The following is a 22,536-nucleotide window of genomic DNA, read 5'->3' on the forward strand; positions in this document are numbered from 1 at the left end:
TCGGAACAGTGATGCATGACCAAAGCAGTTTCCACTCCTTTGGAGTCAAAAAACAATGTGTGGTGAAAAGTTGAGTAGCTTTCATGTCTCGACAGGTTACCCACCAGATTCATTGCATGATCTTTTGAATGGATTGTTCCTCTAAAAAAAGCCTTATGCTGGAAAGAACTTGATCCTGTTAGGATTTCTGACATTTCTTATTGGAATGAAAGTAGCAGCTGATGAGCCAGCGTGGTTACATTGAATGGATCTAAAGGAAATAAAGTTGAGCTGGTTGTTGCTGTAGTCCATACAAAAGAGACAATTTTCTATCTAGGTATTTGGTCCTCTTGTGGCTATGTGGACTATGCACTTCTGGGGCTAAACATGTCTTTTTTTAAACATGTACACGTTTTTCAAAACCAGCCCTTTCTGTTTCTATTGTGGCTTTGGATTTGTTGAAGGATGACATGCAGGAAGCAATACTTACCAAATCACCAGTGCAGTTGGCTACTTCTCTGTCCTTCCACGGAACAACATGATATGATTCTGCTCAATGGCTCTACTGGAGGGCTCACAGAGTTTGTGCAAATTCACCAATTTATTATTACTTGAGAATTTGGTAGGATTTATGGTGAAGACCTGTGTGGTGTGCACACATGATCATTTGAGCTAGACACACCAGGATATCTTAAATTCCTTCTCCAGATTGACCTGAGACTGTGCCATTAGCTGCATCCAAAGTTGGGGGGGATCGACTTGGAGTAATCACTTGACTTTTGCTGTGTTTTGACGGATAAAATGAAGGGACCATTTAAAGACATTACGTTGTGCAATGTCAATAGGATACTGTGTTTTTGTAGTCATATGTATGATGATAGGATGCCTTTCTTTTTTTGGGAACAGACTCACAAGATGTCTGAACTAGCAGTACAACGAGTGATTATTAAGCATGATGCACATCCCTGATACAGTTGAGGAACTGTACCTTTAAACTTTGCCATATGGATGTTGAGTTTTGAGATTCTTTTTCTTTGACTACTTGAGCCACTTTGAAAGACAAAGATACCACTCATGTTTTTAAATCACCTTAACAGTGATAACCCTCAGACAACCCTCAGAATACCTCCAATCCATCTGATGTCCTATCAACAGATCAACTGTGTCTTTATATCACAGCTAATGCTGCAGACAGGAATTGAAGAGTTCCTTAAAGTTGGGGGTCTCTTGAGTAATCACAGTATGAGCAGTGGTGGAATGTAACAAAGTATTTCTACTTCGTTACTGTACTTAAGTACATTTGTACGTATCTGTACTTTACTTAAGTCAAAATAATAGTGCATACTTTTTACTTTTACTCCGTTACATTTTGGAGCTATTATCTACGTATACTTTTACTCCGCTACATTTCTACAATATATGTTGTTACTCGTTACATTTGATGAACACAGTTTCGCCAAAATGTTGCCTACTTTTGTGTAGGCAACATTTTGGCGAAACTGTGTTCATCAAATGTAACGAGTAACAACATGGAAGCGTTGCTGTTGGAAGTTTAAATCAGACAGCAGAGTACGCGTCTGACAGCAGCGCGGGTGGCAAATAATCCCTGGTAGATAGCTTGTCATCCGCAGAATTGTAAGATAGAGTGTAAACAGTTTTACAGACAGTAGGCCCAATAAGTACACCAACAATTAACAAATGTTGTTGCTTATAATTATTACTAGTAGTGACATCTGTAGAGGCATTTATTACCAGTAGCTATTTCTTTATCTAAATGGCACAACCCATTGCGTGAGTACTTTTACTTTTACTTTTAAAGTCAATTTGAAAGTAAGTACTTTTTACTTTTTACTTAAGTAGGATTGTTGATGTAGTACTTTTACTTTTACTTTTATTTTCCTGGGTACTTGTAGTTTTACTTAAGTACTAAACTTCAGTACTTCCTCTACCACTGAGTATGAGATATCATAGGGAGAGAGCCTGGATCATTGTCTGAGAACAGTGGTCGGTTATCCAGATTGAAAAATAAGATGGCCAGTTACAGAAACAGCTTACATGCCCTGAATTGGATGTCAACTCCTCACAACACAATAGGCCTGCTGCATTAACAAGTCTTGTAAAGCAGAGCTGAACTACTTCCTCCCTCTCCCAACTGGTGAAACTAAACAAACACCGGAAAAAGTGTGGGTAGGGCTTCTCAGCAATGTCAAGATTAGGGACAACCGGAAAGCTGTTGGTGAGAAGATGGCAAAAACCTTTCCTTATTGTAGGCAGGACACAATTGAGCAGTGTTGTATAAAGTACTCAAAAGCCATACTTGAGTAAAAGTACAGATACTGTAACTGTTGCCACTGCATTGGTTTTAATATTTTGTATAGGTTATGTTTGGAGTGTTTTTGTATTTGTATCATTACCATAGTAACAGATGGGCTGTTATGTTAGAGCGCGACTCATACAGAGAAGAAGATGTCGTTATATACATGCTAAAGAGTTTGTTTGTAAAGTGAAATATTAAGACCATTGAAGAAGAAATAAGAGAATGAAAAGACAGTGACCATAAAAGAAGATCGAAGACTTTCTCTCATGGCATGCAGCCAACGAGGTATTTTTTGTTTGTTCGTTATTTATTTTAACTTTGTGTTATATTGGATGCTGTGTTTGCTAACCAGCTAACGTTGTGAATGTATATGTTTGATACCGTGTATTACAGTTTTCACGGTTTGATGTGGACAAAAAGGATTCATTAAAACCCGTAAAGAAAACCATTTGATGTCTGACTGTGCTTGGGAGGGAGTCACAGTGAAAACTCGAACTGTTCGTCGACGCAAGTGGGCGAAGCAGCAAGAAGTCCCAAGACTAGCGAACTAATCTCTACGGTGGTTACGGTGCTTGGAACGTTCGTCAAATGACAGGCAGATGAGTCGAAATCACGCACTTTCACACAGTTGAAGACGCACACACATACACTGATTGAGCAATTGTTTGAAAGCAAAGACATAAGAACTTGGACACTAATAAGAGTGGGCTAAGAAGAGGGATTTGCTAAAGTTTGCTTAAAGGTTTATGTGCTTAAATTGAAGGACTGTTGTGTGAGTGGTAAATGCAACTTATTTGCTCAGTACGTTTAACTGAATCTTGCCATTTACTGTATAGCCAGTTTTACGAAGCTAGAGGCTTAAAGTGGTAGTGTACATACTTTTTAGTTTTGAATTTTTTAATATACCAATTCAAAGTGTGTTTTGTGGTAATTGTAATTGAAAGTTATTTGTCATTTGATGTTGAAGTTCTCAATAAGTGTTATTGAGTACTAAGTACTAAGTGCATTTTGATTTTCATTACTGCTATTGGTAATCATAGCCAATGATAATATTTTCAGTTTAAATATTAAGACACTGCAGATACATTTAATACACATTTTAGTAAGTTTTAGCAATTCTTCCACACATTTATTATACTTCAGAGTTCTAGTTGTATTAACAATTTACATTCATATCCAAGACCCTTTGATAATGGCAGAGCCTAGTCAGTCTCCAACCAAGGTAAGGGATACAGTTAGGGATAGTGAAAATGAGCCGGCTGAAGATCAAGTCAGTCACACTGAAGCCCAACTAGAGGAAGTGCCTCAGCCAAGACGCAGTGAACGAATCCGTAATGTAACAGAAAAAGGCAAAGAAATGCAAGAACAGAAAATGAAACCACTGCAACAAAGATTTCACTACTTTTACCAAAAATGGAGAACACAAGCTAAATTCGCTAAGCAGCCGTTATCACAATCAGCAGAGCCATTAGCTGACAGTCTGTTTAATGATATCATTGACAACACTAGAGGCCTTTGTGCAGATGTCCAGCGTGTTTATGAAGAGCTGCGCGAAGTCACAACACCAGACCATGACATGCGTCGAAGAGTGGATCGGTGTGTAGAGATTTCCAGCTTCATCGTATCCAAAGCCTCGAGTCGTCTGAGTGGGAAGACGCCAGAGGGAGAAGAACAAGATTGGCCAGATGCAAGCTCTCTTTGGAACTCAAGTGTGAGTGAATTCGGAACTGTCTCCTCTATCTCAAAGGGCGCCTCAGAGTATTCAAACAGGTCTTCTGTGAAACATCAAGAAGCTGCCGCAGACGCTGCTGCAAGCCAAGCTGTTCTGAAAGTGTTACAAGAACAAGAAAGAGAACAATTGGAATTACAGTGCCTGGAAGCAGAGGCTAAAAAGAAGATCGCTGCTCAAGAGGCCGCCTCTTTAAAGCGCAGCTTAGAACAAGACGCAGAAGAGGTGAATAGAAGAATAAAGAGAGAAGAGGAGGATGCTGAAATGAAGGCTCAACTGGAAGAAGAGCACACAGCTATACAGAGAACTCTTGAGGAAAGACGGAGAAGAATACAGCATTTGGAGGCCATGAAGGAGCTCAGTGCAGCGCAAGCAAGAATGCAGGTGTACAGTCAAGAGCCTAAAGACATCCTAGGCCATGGATGGGTTGCAGATGACCAGCTGCGGAGCACCACAAGACACCTGCCCCTGCCTGTGTTTCCTTCCCCTCAAGCCATCACTACCTCCACGAGTGAAAGCACAACAGAGCTTGTCAAGGTCCTGGCAGATGCGTTAAGTGCCAACAGAATCCCAGCTCCTGAACCATCAGTATTCAGTGGTGATCCATTAAAATACAGTGACTGGAAGCTGTCCTTTCAAACTTTGATAGGCCAGAAGAATATTCAAGAGAAGGAGAAGATATACTACCTCCGTAGATATATAAGTGGACAAGCCAAGAGTGCACTGGATGGCTATTTCTTACTTGGGACTGAATCTGCCTATGTGTCTGCTTGGGAGATTTTGGAGGAAAGATATGGAAACCCATTTACAGTTGCAATGGCATACAGAGAAAAACTCCAAGCGTGGCCCAGGATCGGCACTAAGGAGAGCTTTGAGCTCAGAGAGTTTGTTGATTTTCTCAGAAGTTGCGAGGCCGCAATGGTCCACATCAAAGCCCTTGAGATTCTGAACGACTGCAATGAAAACAGAAAAATTCTGTCAAAGTTACCCGACTGGCTTACTGCAAGATGGAATCGGAAGGTCATAGAAGTTGAAGAAAAAAGCAGTGAGTTCCCCTCCTTTAGTCAGTTTGTCAAATTTCTGATAAGAGAAGCGAAAATTGCTTGTAACCCAGTTACATCATTGCAGTCACTGAAACAAGTTGAATTTGAAAAGCCAAAACAGCAAAGATATCAAAGTTTTACTGCAAAGACACTAACTACAAGCTCCAATGAAGAGACTGTGAAAACCTGCACTTTCTGTAAGAAGACTGGGCACACTTTGCTCAAATGCTGGAAGTTTGTGGAAGAAACAGTCTCAGACAGAGTCAAGTTTGTCCTAGCTGAAAGGCTGTGCTTTGGTTGCCTCAAGCCCGGTCACCTCTCAAAGAGTTGCAACAAAAGGAGCGTTTGCGACACATGCAACAGGCACCATCCTACTTGTCTGCACGAAGAGAGAGACAAAGGCCAACCAAGTCCAAGTCAAGACAGGTCTACTACAAGGCAGGAATGGAGTAGGGAAATGCCCCAAGCAACACAACGTGAAACAATTGCAGTAGCTACTTCACATAGAGTAATCCTTAAGGAAACTAATAAACAAACGTCTGCAATAATTCCCGTCTGGCTGTCATCTGCCGCTCAACCATCACAAGAAGTACTTACATATGCTCTTTTGGACTCACAAAGTGACACAACCTTTGTTCTTAGTGACGTAGCTAATGCTTTGGAGGCAGACAAGGAGCAAGTCAAGTTAAAACTCTCTACTATGACTTCAAGAACAACACTGGTAAGCTCTCAGAGAGTAAACAACCTTCAAGTCCGTGGTTTTTACTCTAACAAGAAGATCTATTTACCACCAACCTACACACGTGACTTTATTCCCGCCAACAGAACTCACATTCCAACAGCTAAAACTGCCAAAGCTTGGTCCCATCTAGAACACCTCCAAGATGATGTGGCACCTTTACAAGACTGTGAAGTAGGTCTGCTCATTGGGTACAACTGCTCTCAAGCCTTACTCCCACGAGAAGTTGTGTCTGGCAAAGAAAATGAGCCCTATGCACAGCGCACAGACCTTGGGTGGAGCATTGTCGGCCATGGGAATGCCCGTGTAGATTATGAAGATGCCATCGGAATCAGCCATCGCATAGTAGTGAGGCAAGTGACACCAGGAGTTAACCCTTCTGTCAATCTGAAAACTGAAGTTCACTATGTGAATAGAACCAAAGTCAAAGAAATCACCCCCTCAGACATCCTAAAGGTCCTGGAGTCAGACTTCTCAGAAAGAGCTGGAGAAGAGGATCCTGTGTCTCAAGATGATCTCAAGTTCCTGTCAACGATAAAAGAAAACATCACACAAAAGGATGATGGGCACTACGAAATGCCATTACCGTTCAAACAGGAAAGACCAAAATTTCCAAACAACAAGATATGTGCAACACATCGTCTTAATTATCTTCAAAGGAGACTTAAGAAGAATGAAGCATACTACAAGGATTATATGAACTTCATGAACGACATCATTTCACGTGGCGATGCAGAGAAAGTCCCTGAGGAGGAAATTGACAACAGCCCAGCTTGGTATATTCCACACCATGGAGTTTATCATCCACAAAAACCAGGGAAAATTCGTGTTGTATTTGACTGTTCTGCCAAATTTCAGGAAACATCTCTTAATGATCATCTAATCACCGGACCTCACCTGACAAACATGTTAGTGGGTGTCCTGTGTAGATTCCGAAAAGGCTCCATTGCAGTAATGTGTGACGTTGAAAGGATGTTTCATCAGTTTCATGTGAAAAGGGAAGACCAGGATTACTTACGATTCCTATGGTGGGAGTGTGGCAATCTGGAAACCACACCCTCAACCTACAGGATGAAAGTTCACCTGTTTGGAGCAGCTTCGTCTCCTGGCTGTGCCAACTTTGGCCTGAAACATCTGGCGGCACAAGGGCAGGGTCGATACAGTGAAGACACCATCCGCTTCATTCAAAGAAATTTCTACGTAGATGATGGTCTGGCAAGTGTTCACACTGAGAATGAAGCCATCCAGCTAGTCAAGGAATCAAGAGAACTTTGCTCCAGTGGCAAGCTAAGACTCAAGTTGGTCTGCAATAACAAGAATGTGATGGCATCCATCCCAGAAGAAGAACGTGCCACAATCAAAGAGCAAGACATGGCCTTGAGCTTACCTCATATGGAGAGAGTGCTTGGAGTTGAATGGTGCATCACTTCTGATTCATTCAGATTGAGAGTTCAAGTAAAGTCCAATCCACTCACCAGAAGAGGTGTGCTCTCTACAGTAGCCTCCGTCTATGATCCCTTAGGATTCATGGCACCTTTTGTTCTTATTGGAAAACAAATTCTCCAACAAATGTGCAGAGAAAAGATTGGCTGGGATGATGAAGTTCCAGTAAACCTTAAGCCCCAGTGGGAGTCCTGGATCAGAGACCTACCCAATCTAGCTGAAATGGAAATCAAAAGATGCTACTTACCTTCAAGTTTTGGGAATATTAAGGGTCATGAACTTCATCATTTTGCCGATGCAAGCACCTCCGGATATGGTGAATGTACTTACCTGCGAGTCATCAATGAGTCCAACGAAGTCCACTGCGCTCTAGTAATGGGAAAATCAAGAGTCTCACCAACCAAAGTGACAACAATACCAAGACTGGAGCTCAGTGCAGCAGTAGTAGCAGTTTGCACAAGTGACATGCTGCGCAATGAATTGGAAATCCAAGATCTGCAAGAATACTTTTGGACGGACTCTACGGTGAAGACAAAAGTGGCAGAAGAACAGAAGAAACCTGAAAGTGAACGACATTGTGCTTTTAAAAGATGATCAAACCCCACGAAATGAATGGAAGCTGGCCAGAATAACAGAAGTTTATCCAGGGTCAGATGATAGGGTGAGAAAGGTCAGATTGTTAGTTAGTGACACCACATTTAATGAAAAGGGTAAATCCACAACTAACACAGTTTTCTTGGAGAGACCTGTACATAAATTAGTTACTCTGCTAGAAGCAGACCCCGTTTAATATTTCTAATGTTTATCTTCATTCTATGAAATAAGTTTAATGTTTATCTTTGCTTTCTTTATTTAATCTTTAATGATAGATGTGTAATGTTTTTAGGTGTTTAAGGTTTAACTGCAACAGTCAGTATGCGTAAGAAATCTCAGTGTAAGTTTGTGTGATTTGGTGGGAGTGTAACTGTTGCCACTGCATTGGTTTTAATATTTTGTATAGGTTATGTTTGGAGTGTTTTTGTATTTGTATCATTACCATAGTAACAGATGGGCTGTTATGTTAGAGCGCGACTCATACAGAGAAGAAGATGTCGTTATATACATGCTAAAGAGTTTGTTTGTAAAGTGAAATATTAAGACCATTGAAGAAGAAATAAGAGAATGAAAAGACAGTGACCATAAAAGAAGATCGAAGACTTTCTCTCATGGCATGCAGCCAACGAGGTATTTTTTGTTTGTTCGTTATTTATTTTAACTTTGTGTTATATTGGATGCTGTGTTTGCTAACCAGCTAACGTTGTGAATGTATATGTTTGATACCGTGTATTACAGTTTTCACGGTTTGATGTGGACAAAAAGGATTCATTAAAACCCGTAAAGAAAACCATTTGATGTCTGACTGTGCTTGGGAGGGAGTCACAGATACGTTACTGGAAAATTACTCAAGTAAAAGTAAAAGTCACCTTTTAGAATATTACTTAAGTAAAAGTATTAAAGTATCTGATCTTTACTGTACTTAAGTATCAAAAGTAATTTTCTGATATTAAATGTACTTAAGTATTGAAAGTAAAAGTAAAAGTAAAAGTAAAAAGTAAAAAAAAAAAGTAAATACTGTTAATAAAAAAAGCAAAGGGTCAGAATTTTGAAAATAATGAAGTTTATTCAGACTAAAATGAGCAAACTTATAAACATGGGCTGATTTGAACCCCACTCTCTACTCAATACATCGACAAAGACAAACACATAGGCTACTGTATGTCTGCAAATGAAGCTGCTTATATATCGATCTACACTTTTGCTAGTTGGTTCTAACTATCTAGTTAAGATAACATCCACAAACAGTTATGGTTAATGTCAACTGGTATTATTACCACTCTCTTCAACAAATGTGTTAATGTTAAAATCAAAAATTGACGTCAAAATGTTAATGTTACCGTCTGAAATTGCATGCTGAGCTATTCCCTGATTGACACCTGTATGCTATTGCTTTGATTATTGTTGTGTCCCCTTCCTTGTTGATCTTAATGTTTTTGATATGTTCTTCCACTGCATATTGCAGTCCATTTTGCCTTGATCTGGAGGATATCGCGGATATATTACTCCAAAAAGAATCACTGACACTGACAGATATAGCGCGGCTTGTCCTCGTCGTAGCCATGCTTTTGGGTACAGTCCTCGGAGTTTTAGCTGACGTAGCAACGGTAACTAAGGGGGCTTTTGTGAACGGAAAAATCGCATTAACGTGCGCTAGGACAGCTGATTCGCCAAACCTGCTTGGAGTCTGTTCTACCACAGTCCCCGACTTTGGTCTCATCACTCTCATGATTATAATTTTTTTTAAAGATGATTCGATTTTGTAACGAGTAACGAAGGTTTCAGGGGAAATGTATCGGAGTAAAAGTATCAGTTTTCTTTGCAAAATGTAGCGAAGTAAAAGTAAAAGTCATCAGAAATATAAGTAGTAAAGTAAAGTACAGATATCCAAAAAAACTACTTAAGTACAGTAACGAAGTATTTCTACTTCGTTACTATACAACACTGCATACAGTACATTAAAAAGCTAGCTACTTTCGTCAGTGCTAACAGTGTGGTTGATGTTTGAAAGGCAAGTATGTGGTTTCAGCTAGATTGCAAGTTTATTAAACAGCAGTAGCTAAAAAAAGACAGACATTTTCATTGACTAAAACAAGACAAAAATACTTTTTTTGACTGAGATAAGACAAATACGATAGCAGACTCAGCAACACTGGCAGCTGTTGTCAATCTACGAATTCAATGTATGTTTGCTTATTTAGCAACACACTTTTATGCATATACTTGGGTTCTTTTTAACTGTGGATGAGAGACCACAACAACGCAGTTTTACGTGGTTTACCTTATTTGAATAAAAAAAATTGTAGAAACATTGACGAACTGAAGCAGACACTTTCCAAAAGAGATTCTAAAAATCACTAAAGCTTGCCTGCGATCAGGTTACTTTACAATATGTTGGTTACCACGGCAAAGTTGTCACAGGCTGTTGTGTATTATAAAACAATTGGGTTCTATCGATTATATAGCTGTTTCTGATTGGACGAGAGACGTTCCATGAGTTGGAACACCCCAGGACATCCCAACTCGGACTTTTCACAGCTAATAATAAATCACTTCGCGATGAAACATTCTATAGCGCGTTTATACAATTAAGAAATAAGAATTGTTATATGTTATTCAATTGTTACATTTAGGATCACAATTATAAATGATATAGATTTGAAAAATATGTAAATATCCTCAGAGTTTTGAAGTTAAATACATCCTCTAATCAATCAAGAAGCATCTTTTAATATATTGAGTATGTACATATACATATACTGTACGTATATAGTTGTTAGAGACACTTTGTGATTAAAGCGTGAAATTTGGTACACATATAGCCAAAGATCGGGCCATCATGAATTTTCAATATGGCGGCCGTGGTAGCCATTTTTCAAGATGGCCGTCAATTCATGACAAGTTCATAGCTGGAAATATCTGGTAGGCATGTCTAGAATGGTTCATAATTACCCTCAGATGTCTTTGACCAGCCCCATTTACAGGGTGAAGGTAGCTCTGGTGTAGATACCAGCATCTGACCCCACACATGGCCTCCCCGGTAGACTGCCCTCTTAACATGCTCCTTTAGGGCAGCTTTTGATGGGGGAATTGACTGCACATTGTGCTGTTTCGCACAATATAATAATTTCCTTCTAGAATGGTCTATTATGTGGATGTGCTGGTTCAGTCATAGAGGAGGATGATAAACTTTCTATTGTGGCCATTACCTCCTTTGGAATGTCATGTGGGGCAGAACATAGCTCTAACAGGGCATTTGGCATGAGGCCAAGGAGGCTTACATCGCTGCTACCCCAGCCACACCTGTCACAACCCTCTCATATACCCACACTCTGTGCACTCTGTGCCGGGTATTGTTTGGTGTCAATACGCACCTTGAATGATCAACCCCCCCGAAGTATTTACCCAGCCTGCTTACATTGTAAGGATCTGTATCTCCGTGCTTGTTTGTCTTAGTTTTGCCCATAGCCTTAGTTCAGTTTTGTAGACTCTTGGTTCAGCTTAACGTTTCCCTTTTCCGAGCCTGGCTCGTGTTTTATTTGCCGCAATGGCGTTTTATAGTTTATGGTTTTATTTCTTACAGAGGTTGCCTCTTAGTTTTGTTTTCGTGTTCTTGTGAACTCGCACGTTAGTTGAGGCAGTGCCTTGAGCCTGCGCCCCTCCTGGGCTGAGCAGTCCACCCAGGACGAGCGCTCCCTGCTGTGTTTCTGCATCCCGTGTCTGCTGTGCTTTCTGCACCCTGTGTTTGCTGTGCTGTAATCCGTCTGCAATAAACTCTGTTTCCCGAAACCTACGTGGTTCGCGTTCTGTTACGTGACAGTCACTTGATAGCTGCAAATAATGGTCTTGATTTGTATGATCTGTCTTTGGCTATATGTGTACCAAATTTCACCCTTTCATCAAAACATGCACAATTGTTAAGGTTATCTGCCCCACTAATATAGTTGTTAGAGACACTGTTAATGTAAACATTTAAAACAAAAGGTTCAATAGTTCAAAGATATACACTTTAAACTTATCTGAGATTCTGTATTAGCTTTACGAAAAGATCAAGGTTTGCTCATTTGGTCACCAGTTGTACTGTATGTATTGTCAGACACTGTTGGTGGTAAGGACTTTATCCTCTTCAGCACAGGATCTGGTTTGAAGCTTCTGCCCATCAATGATGACATAACCGCAGAGTGTAAGGCGAGCTTTATGTGGTCTCACCTGACGCAATTCACTGGATGGACTGCATATGTTCTCAAAGTTCTGTAACATAAAATAAAAAAAGATATATGAGGCACACATGCAGCAGCTAAATACAGATGGATACTGTTTATAGAAAAAGTTTACACTCCTTGATGAAACTGGCAGTTTTTTTGTATGGTGGCCTGTGAACTGCAAATCAAAATGACAAATCTTAAACCACAACGACAAATAGGAAAACACAAGGTAAGCTGATAGACAATGCATGGTAAGCTGATAGACAAATGTGCCATAGCGTTGCATTTCGCGTCGCCTACTGTGCCAGTAGCCATGGCTGCTAGATCCAGTAGAGGTCTGTCTTTTTGTAATAAGGTCCATTAGAACTTGGAAAAGTAGCCTGTTGTTTTAGTGACTGCCTACATAGTGTCTTTAGGATTCAACAATAAAGTGTAGGGGTACAAACAATTTATAAATATCGAATGGAAGAAATGCTTGATTCCATTTGTGTTCAATTAAGTAGCTAAATGATTATGCTTGGAGCATCTTTTTCACATATTTTTGACCTATTTTTGTAGGCCTACAAGAGAAATTATTGCAAATGTGGTGCTTGCCACTGACCACAAGAGTCAGCAGGTTCAGTGTATCAAGATCCAATGTATAGGATGGAGCTGTCAGAGAACTTTGACGTGGTTCATACTCAGAGAAAAGAGACATGTTTTTTAAGTTTACTGGTGATGCTGGCCCCTTTGAAGAAGGGTTAGATACAGGTGGATAGTGGAGAGAATTCCTCATGCTTCTTGTATTTTTGTTGTGTACAAAATTTAAACAAAGAAAAATCTGGTCAGAATTGTTATTCCAATCTTTCAATTTCAGTCTGTATCACAAACGAAAACCGTTTTGGAAAAAAGTAATAGTTGAGTTGGTTGTATAAGTGTAGACATCCTTTCATAATTGGAGATGTGTGCTAAATCAGACAATCACATTCAAACTCATGGTAAGTTTCTTTAGGATTTCCCTAACATCTTCTTGGCTGCACCCTATTGTCAGGGCTATGGTCAGGGCTATGGCACCGAAAGAGCTTTGAAAGCATAAAAGGAATCAAACTGTTGGAAGTCATCAATCAGAAAAAGGGTACATATTTTGAATGCATTAGATGTAGTATGGAACACAGGAAATCAACAAGTAAACAAGCGCAGTAAATATGGTACACAGTGACATTACCCAAATTGACTAAAGACAAGGAGAAAATGGATCTGGGAGGCAGCCAAGAGGCCCATGTCAACATTCAAGAAGCAAATACATTTTTGGCAAGTACTGGTTGCTCTGTGTGACACCCATCTCTCATATTCATAGACCACGTTGCTAAAAAGAACCCCTTTACCACGACTCCCAACTAAAAAATCCACGAGCTGCTGAATAGTAACGCACGACAGTTGAGAGGAATTATGAGTGAGTGGACATTGGAGACAGGTACACAAGGTACACGCTCGACATATTGACAGAAGTCACCTTAAAAAGAGCCACCAGGATGAAGACAGGGATGCAAATCAAGGAAGTCAGCATGAGAACAAAACCCAAGCCAGATCCCCAGGGCCAAAACGGTACCAAGGGTGTGGATAACACATTAGAGTACAGGAGGACCTACATGGACAAAGAGGAAGAGAGTATCAGATGTGGCAAAGATATATATTATCAATAAAGATATGCATAATCATTAAACATTTAAAAATGTGAAAAATAGGGAGAAAGATAAAGAGGAGTCACTTGCCCCACAGATCAGTGGAGTGATGAACAGCCAACAGTACTTCAGCACAGGGAATGGTGGACACCCAATCATGTCTTCGATGTTGTCATAGAAACGATCTGCACCTACAAAGCCATGCTTAGCATTAATTTATTCTATCTTACTGAGAAGTAAAAGCTGATATTATTTGACCGGTATTTAAACTTAAATCATTAACAGTGAAAACTTGTAACAGCCTAACCATATGCAAACATACATACCTTCAAACCCACCATTCAAATTATTATAACATAACATAACATAATGATGGTCATATAACATTCAAATCGGCTTGCAACTTATGGCAGCTTTGATGCCTGATGAAAGGATTAAACGTGGCCAGGCTTTTCTAAAGGAAATTAAGTTACATTAACTAAACAAAGGCCAAATCAAAGGCAACATCATTAAAAAAGCTTTTTTTTGCAAATTGGGTTTGTACTTAAGTAGCTTCAGCATAACATTTCTTGGGTTCAATTATGGTCTAAAAAAAATTCTTAGAATTAATAGGCCTCTTTCGAAATACACCAGTTGGTTGATGTTTTTGTTGTTGCATCAAGGCTAAAATAAATTGACAAGAAACTGAAATGACGTGAAATGATGTGCTGTATCACACAGTTTCCAATCATTTTTGATGTGTTGGCCTTATTAAGTTTTATGACTGGTGATATCAAGGATGGCGCATGCCAACCTCATGACCAAATTAACCAAATGTATGATGCCATCATAGAGAGTTTAATCTGACATTTTTATTCAGCCACAGATTTAGTTGAATCCTCCCCAAATTTGGCACAAATGATCTTTCCACACAGAGCACAGAATTGTTGTCCAATCTTCAAAAGGTATCAAATGGAAAGTGGATTCTGGATTTTCTGGATGCTGTATCTCTGCTAATCTTTCTTCAATTGTCACAAAACTTGCTGTGAGTACTTACAAGCACAGCCTTGACATGATGATATCACGGTGCCATGGTAACAATGCCTTGCTAGACTGCTTGGCCCCCCTCATCGCTACTTGCTATATTTGTATTATTAGATTGCCGTTTCTGGCATGTGGACATCAAAATATGAATCATGTTTGTCTTCATTTAAATTGTGTAGTGCAGAAAGATATACAGCTAATTCACCATAGATCCATGCGATGACAACGCTCTCAAGGCAGGCAATGAAGAGTAGACTGCTCTGGTTGACGGCATAAAGGTCAACTGTATTGAGAAGATGGATACCTCCCTGAATGGGGAAAAGAAACAGAAATATAATACAGCGTTATACAGAGACAAACTGAAAAAATCAAACATTCTACAGATTTAATTTAGTTACGGTATCTACAGTTGCACTCAATTATTCATCCCCTAAACCAAAGGTCTTCAACCGGGGGTCCGCAACCCCCAGGGGGTCTGCGGAGGTACTGCAGGGTGTCCGCCAAATTATGAATATATATATGAAGCATTGTTTCCCTCTTCCAAAAATGTAAAACATCCAATAGGCCACATAAACATAAACAGAACGTGTAAATTTAGGGATGCACCGATACCGATACCAGTATTGGGTATCGGGTCGATACTTCGTTAAAATACTCATACTCGTACTCGTTTTAAATTACCGATACCAAAAACCGATACCCAGTGTTGCGTCTTAACGCGTGTGTTTTCTTCTCCTCTACTGTCTATGCCTGCCAGGTGTGAGAGCGGCGAGTTGCATAGAGGCCGAGAGCGGTATTGCAGACAGATAAGTTGAGGTTGAACTTGCAGTTTAAATTAATTCAATGACAGCTTGGATACGATGTGTGGAGGTGGCTTGCGTAAGCTAACGGTTTCGCTAGAGATTTTAAACTTAACACGTACGACCTCCAGTAAAGGTAAGTGCTATCTTCGGCTATTTTATGTTTTGCAGTTAACTTAGAACTGCTGTTACATAGGCAAAGTGTAGGGGCTAGCCTACTGTCTTTAGCGACGCTGCGCCTATAACATATTATTGCCATTTGCTACGGTTGATTGACGGGGACGGGAATGTATTCGTTTTCTCCTCTTTTACCCGGACGCATTTAGGTCTCGAAAGGAGGACATGTGAGGGTAAAAGAGGACGTCTGTCTTGTCTTGTGTTTCAGGAATCTTGTTGACTTGCTAGTTTGTCATAAACACCCGCTAGCAAGTAGCCACTAGCAAGACATCCCGTAAGCGATGTTAGCAAGGTTGTTTTAACACTCTTGGACATTGATGCTACTATTACGTTTTTTTTCCGTTTTTCCGCCTGATGCTAATATTAATTGCTTTTGCGTTAACTTCTTTGCAATGTTATTGTGATAGCTATGTTGGCTAGGTTGCAAACAACTTCCCTAACACAGTCAAACTTCAGGCAAGTGTCAATTTGGCTGCAAGAACGTAGCCCAGTTCATTGTCAACATTAAACTCTAGTAAGAAATCGCTATACCGTTGTGCTGCCTTAACGGCGATTTGGACTCATTTTAAGATAAATGATGACAGGAGTAAGTCACAGTGTAAGATCTGCACTGTTACAGTGTCGAGGGGCGGAAAGGAAAGTACTTCGTTTGACACAAGCAATTTGATTAAACATCTGAAGACGCACCATAGTGCTAAGCACACAAAGTTCACTCATGCCAGTGGATTAAGAGACCAAGCAACCAATCTTTACTGACGTCTTTTAAAAGAAAAAAACGCGCACGCACACAGACAGAGAGAGAGAGAGAGAAGGGGAGGAAGAGAGTTGTTGATCCTTTTGTAACTGAACTGTGCTCATGTTCTTATCATCCAGGATAGTTCTGTTCACTTTTTGTTAAGCAGATTGTGTTGTTAACTATGCAGCAAATTAAATTGCCATCTGTCTATATTTAAATTTTGTCTAATGTGATGATATTGACTCTTTTTTTGTTGTTGTTTAAACCAGAAAGCTCTGTTTATTTTTGGCTTGGGATAGCCTTCTGTTAATGTTGTACTTTAGGCTTGACATAACCTGCAGAGGATAAAATAAAATCTTTCATGGAAACCAAATCTTGGAAGTATCGGTACTCGGTATCGGCAAGTACACAAATAAAAATACTCGTACTCGTATCGGTTTGTAAAAAAGTGGTATCGGTGCATCCCAAATAAATTGCTTTCTATTCGTTAAAAATAATACATAGGCTACCCATGAGTCTTCACGCGATCATTTGATCACCATGGCAACATATGCACTTTTAACTACATTTAGCTATCTGGTGCCAAAACACGTTGCCTGCCATAACCATACAATTTGAAATAATGGATCGTTTTGTAAATTCTCGGAACAAAAGCTCCACTGATGGCGGTTCAGATGATCTACATTTAGAGGATGCCAACACCCCTTCCATTAACAGCCAAAAGCAAACGGGAGAAGACACGTAAATATTCAGAGAATTATCTTAAGTTTGGCTTCACCTACAAAGAGACTGATGGTGACGAATTAGCCTACTAGTGTGCGTGGTTTGCTCTTCCGTGCTATCAAACGAAACTATGAAAGCTGCAACGACACTTAAAGACAACCCATGCTCAGTTGAAAGATAAAAACTTTTAAAATTTTAAAATCTTTTGAGGACTAGCAGACCTTGATGAGACAATCAGCCAAAGTGTGCAAGCTAGCTTTAAAAGCCTCTTATCAAGTTGCATTTTACGTGTCGCTCAAACCAAAAAAACATACATAATTGCGGAAAGATTACATAATATTGCCAGCAGCTAGTGCTATGCGCAAAACAATGTTTGGGAAGGATGATGTAAGATTCATGATCAAGCAGCTGCTGTGACCACCAGAAGTTAGCCAGCGGAATACCCAAAATGGTTATCTTATCATGGTCACAAAGGAAAAGGCCCCACACTGGATTTCCTCAGACACCTGGGGTCAGGAAGCAAACTGAGGTGTGAGTGACTGCAATTAATCATAATATGGGAATGGGGGAAGCCATTGAGAACCATCTCAGACAGAGAAACCAGATTATCATATACAACACAAAAGGTTGCCAGACCTGTTTGCATTACAAGCCTAGCTCATTTACATAAGAAGCCTAGGAGTGGTCTTAAAACAGTATATATGCCTAGAATTGTGGATGCTTGTGATTGAGTGCTACACCGCTGAATCCGGAGTAAGGCTGCTTCGTCACTGCACATTACTGGAATAAAGATTGCTGCATCAGAAACAAAGAAACCTCCTTCATTTCTTACAATGAGTACGTAAAAAAACTTAAAAGCATCCCAATGCCCGCACTATTGATGAACTGGCAGCTGATATGAGGGCACTTGTGTTTGCAAAACTCCTGAAGGCAGATTATTTTGTACTTCAAATAGATGAATCCCCCGATGTGTCAAACGACGCTCAGCTTTTAGTCTTTTTTGTGATTTGTCGACAAAAATGAGATGCAGGAGGAATTTCTATTCTGTAAGCAGCTGTCTGGACGTTAAACAAGTTAAGAGATTTTCAAAGTGATCAACATTTTTTTCCGTGAACATGATACACCCGGGCCAAAATGTGTCGCGATGTGCGCAGACGGTGCAAGAGCCATTATTACACACTGCATGCTTCATAGGGAGAATGTTGTTGCCAAAGACATGAGTGATGAATTCTCAAACGTCAGATCTTTCACTAGGTATGAGATATTTCATCCATACTTAGGCTTCTCAAGCTACATAATTCTTTGTCCCTCCCTTATTGAATACAGAGTGATGGCTAACTGTAAGGGAGAATAAATGTCAATAATAAACAGAATAAACTAAACGAGTTGTGTGTCACAGACGATGTGTACTTCTGTTCAAACGTGTGAAGGGAAGTGTGTGTGTGTGTGTTTGTGTGTGTGTGTGACTGACACTTAGTTCCAAATTAAATATATTAATATCAGGCCCAAATTTGGGGTGGAGGGGGTGGGGGTCCCTGCTCAGTGTCTCTCTCAGCCAAGGGGTTCTTGGGATGAAAAAGGTTAAAGACCCCTGCCCTAAACCTTCAAGACATTAATCAAAATGTATACCATTTAATTTTCTATTTCATTCATTTATATAGTGCCATTAACAATTGACATTGTCTCAAGGTGTTTTACAGAGCCCAAAGCCTGAATCCCCTGAAGGCGACAGTGGCAAGGGAAAAACTCTAGAGTAGAACAGACATTAGTGTTCATGAAATATACACTCAAGGAGAAATACCAGGGGGGAAAGCTGGGGTAAGAGTGAGTAGTCAGCGTTCAAAGGATTGGTCGTACAACGTAGTGGGTGCAGTGGGCTCATTAGTTTACTATTAAGGATGAGTGGAGTTATGACGCAGGGAATCATGTCATTGACGGCATCCATTACTATAACACCGGGTGAATAGTCACATCCATTACTATAAACCGGGTGAATAGTCACTAGGGCTGAACGATTAATTGCATTTGCGGTTTAAACACGATGGGCCCTATCCTGCACCCAGCGCAATTGACATTGTCACCGACGCATGTATCATTCCTATCTTGCACCCGGCGCACAGCGCGATTTTCCCTCCAGAGGCGCGCTTCGAAATGAACTTGCGTCGACATGGGCGGGGGCGGAACAGAGAAGGCGTTTCTCTGGCGCAAGTGGTATTTTGCAGTTTCAAAACAACGCTGTGCGCCGTGCGCTATTGACCACAAAAAAGCTGGTCTAATGTCAGAGGCGCAATGTCTAAAGTCTGTAACGCATATTCAGAACGCTATTTTAAGGGCGCATGTGCTTGCCCGCACAGTATAGGACCTATAGGCTACACTTTACTTCTGTCGTCTTCACGAGAGATTTACACCAATTTTTTGGCAAGCCATATATAATTACAAGGAAAATAAAGTATTTACCACATGACGAAATCATTGTGATATCCATATCCAAGATATTTTAAAAATAGGCATACATCTAGCGTACACAATGACCCAAATGATTCAGGTTAATTGTAATGGCGGTTCTGATGTCTGCCATCTCCTGGCAGATGAGCTGGGGACAGACGCACAATATCCCTATCACAGTCTACAATACGTTTGGCTATACATGCAGTTACGTCAGGTCTAGTCTGACATGCTGGGGAATTCATAAAATTTCCCGTAACACCCGACAGCCAAGAGCGGGCTAAGCAGGCGTTCTGGGAGAAGTATGGGTTCCCTGGCGTCCTTGGCGCTATAGACTGCACCCATATTCACATACGTGCCCCCCCAGTGTTTTACACAACATTGCCATGAATCATGGATGTGTAAATGAAGATAGATTAGAGGACTTTAGAAGACGTGAGGTTAAACTGCATGTGCCGATGGGTGCAATATTATTACCATGCATACATAACCTAGTGATTCAGTGAGGGTGAACCCAAAACATCGGAAAGTATGTTTTTGTGACTTTTATTTCAAATATGTTGCCACCAAAAAACAAATGCTAGTAACTGAAAAAATACAAACGAGAAATGAAAAGTAGAACCATTTCTCCAAACAAGCATGGGAAAATATTGCCGTGATTGTTTCTGGTAACACGTTCTGGTGGCCTCACGGTCTTCCTCCCGGTAATTCCGCAATTACGATAACAAGCCGCTTTGCAATATGCGCTCCTCGCTCTTAAAGGGAATGTGAGATGATGCTCTGATTGGTTTATTGCATATTACGCCCAAACCACACCTATGGCTGAGTAACCTCCTTTGGACCAACCCTTTTGACACTTGCGCTGGACGCAAGTGTGTTTTTTCCAACGTTAAAATAGCAACTGCGCCATAGAGCCGCCCACACAGCTACTTGCGATTGGCGCCGTCCTACTTGCGTTTCTGATCGGCAAGATAGGGCCCGATGAGACGCGATTTTCAAACCGCAACTTAAATAATAAATTATTTATTTATTATTTTATTTTTTTTAAGATGGAACATTTTGCACACAGTGATTAAAGCAGCATAACGGATCACTTGCTTATCACTAACGAGATGCTAGTGGCTCAAACTAGCGAAATATCTTGAAATGTGCTTACTTTGACACTATGACCAACTTCTTAGTCAACAACTGTCCTAACACTGTCAAACATCAAGCAAGTGCAACACAAGACGGCAAATAAGCTACTTGCTAATTCCGCAGACAGTAAAAACCAGGCAGCTTCAGGCACACCTACATAACGCAGTCATTTGCCTACATCCATTACTATAACACCAGGTGAATAGGTCTATATCTACATATACAGTACATACATGATGTATCATAAGCAGAGCAGTGCACTGTGCCTAATGGTTTGGTGAGAATGGGCAGCAGTGAGGAGGGGAAAGACGGTGGAAAAGTCTGCAGTTGAATCCTACAGTGGAGTCGAGAGTAGGAGGGGATGAAAAGAGTCAAGGTGAGGGGACACAGCTAGGTATGCAAGTAAGTCGCCTTATAAAGGTGTACATTAGTATACGTTATGATGGTTAGGAATAAGGTTATTATATGCCTTTGCATTTTTGCCTTTTGTCTACTATATGGGAGACGACAATGACAGGTTAGTAAACAAAGTAATATACAAGAAAAGATTTCACATGCATTTTGATGGGATACTTTTAAGACAAGCCACAAATACAGAGCATAAATTGTTAATTATTTATATTGTAAATGTCCTGAGTGGGGCTGTTGATCGATTAATCTAAACTTAATAATCGCAATTTGCTGTAAAAGGTTCAGTATGTAAGATTTAGTGTATAAAGTTTAGTAGAAGCTACGGTGGCTGTCAGATGCCATAAAAACACAAAAGGCCCTCTCTAGTGCCAGTGTTTTGGTTTGACTGTTCTGGGGTACTGTAGAAACATGGCGGACCATGTGAATGAGTGCCAGCTCCCTACGGAGATATTAAGGACTCATTTTAAGCTAAGGAAAACAACCATCTGTAGGTACACAAATGAAAACATAATTCTGAAAACTATATTCCATTTCTGCTAATAGATCACCCTACAACCTACATACTCTAACTTGAAGACTGAAGCTTGTAATAATGGATATTTTAATTAAAAATCTGTATCGTCACTGGATATGAACTCAGGTTAGGGTAAGGGAAGGGGGTTGGAATGGGTGAGGCGCCTGAGATTACATGGAAAAGGGTAAGGGAATAAAATGAAATACAAATCCTGGTCACCTTAGGTCTACCAACAGGCGTACTCACTTAAGTAAGGGATACTGTATAGTCCACTGGTCAGTATTGGAAAATAAATCTCAACAGGACGAACAGGACTGCAATCAGAGTATAAAACACCATGTCCGGTCTCATAACAGTAACATAAATACACTGTGATACCCAATACAAACTGCACAGAATGAAAGATGTAAGCCCTACTAATCTTTGGTCCTTCCTAAATACTAAATAGAATGATTGAGTCACAGGTAAACAGGTGAAGTGAACTTTTGCACTAGTGGTTTTAGAAGCTTGCCTGCAAGATGTAAAAGCATGGATGACTAACAACTTCCTGCCCATTAATTCAGATAAAACGTCTCGGTTACTTACGTAACCTCGGTTCCTTTAGTGGGACCGCAGACATTACCATGATGGGAAATGACGTAGTCACGCATCCAATTCGAATACACTATTCATTCACGCCTGGAAGGCTGAGATGCGTCAATCATCCCCTGAGCCCGCCCCCTCAGGAGCGCATAAATACGAGCGCCTGACGCATCTCCGGTCTCTTGGACAATTGAGCGTAACATAAAACACACCCACTCCAAGAAAAAATGGACACTGTACACGCAAACCTTGGTAATGTGTGAAAAATACAGTGTCAA

At 40.3% G+C, this 22,536-nt stretch overlaps 1 protein-coding gene across 3 annotated transcripts in view; it reads right to left on the reverse strand.

Annotated features, from left to right (window-relative positions):
* Positions 1 to 9,043: 9,043 nt before the first annotated feature.
* The window catches only part of LOC308374993 (sodium- and chloride-dependent GABA transporter 2-like), a 50,461-nt gene continuing 36,968 nt past the window's right edge, over positions 9,044 to 22,536 (reverse strand). For all 3 annotated transcript variants that reach the window (XM_080851009.1, XM_080851008.1, XM_080851010.1), the window contains 4 exons: positions 14,939 to 15,041; positions 13,801 to 13,901; positions 13,542 to 13,673; positions 9,044 to 12,095 (listed from right to left, as the gene is read on the reverse strand). In XM_080851009.1, coding sequence (XP_080707135.1) covers positions 11,937 to 12,095; positions 13,542 to 13,673; positions 13,801 to 13,901; positions 14,939 to 15,041 — 495 coding nt within the window. In that variant the 3' untranslated portion in view covers positions 9,044 to 11,936. The remainder of the gene's footprint in view (positions 12,096 to 13,541; positions 13,674 to 13,800; positions 13,902 to 14,938; positions 15,042 to 22,536) is intronic.

This window comes from Sprattus sprattus (genome assembly GCF_963457725.1).
Source record: "Sprattus sprattus genome assembly, chromosome: 14".
Lineage (NCBI taxonomy): Eukaryota > Metazoa > Chordata > Actinopteri > Clupeiformes > Clupeidae > Sprattus > Sprattus sprattus.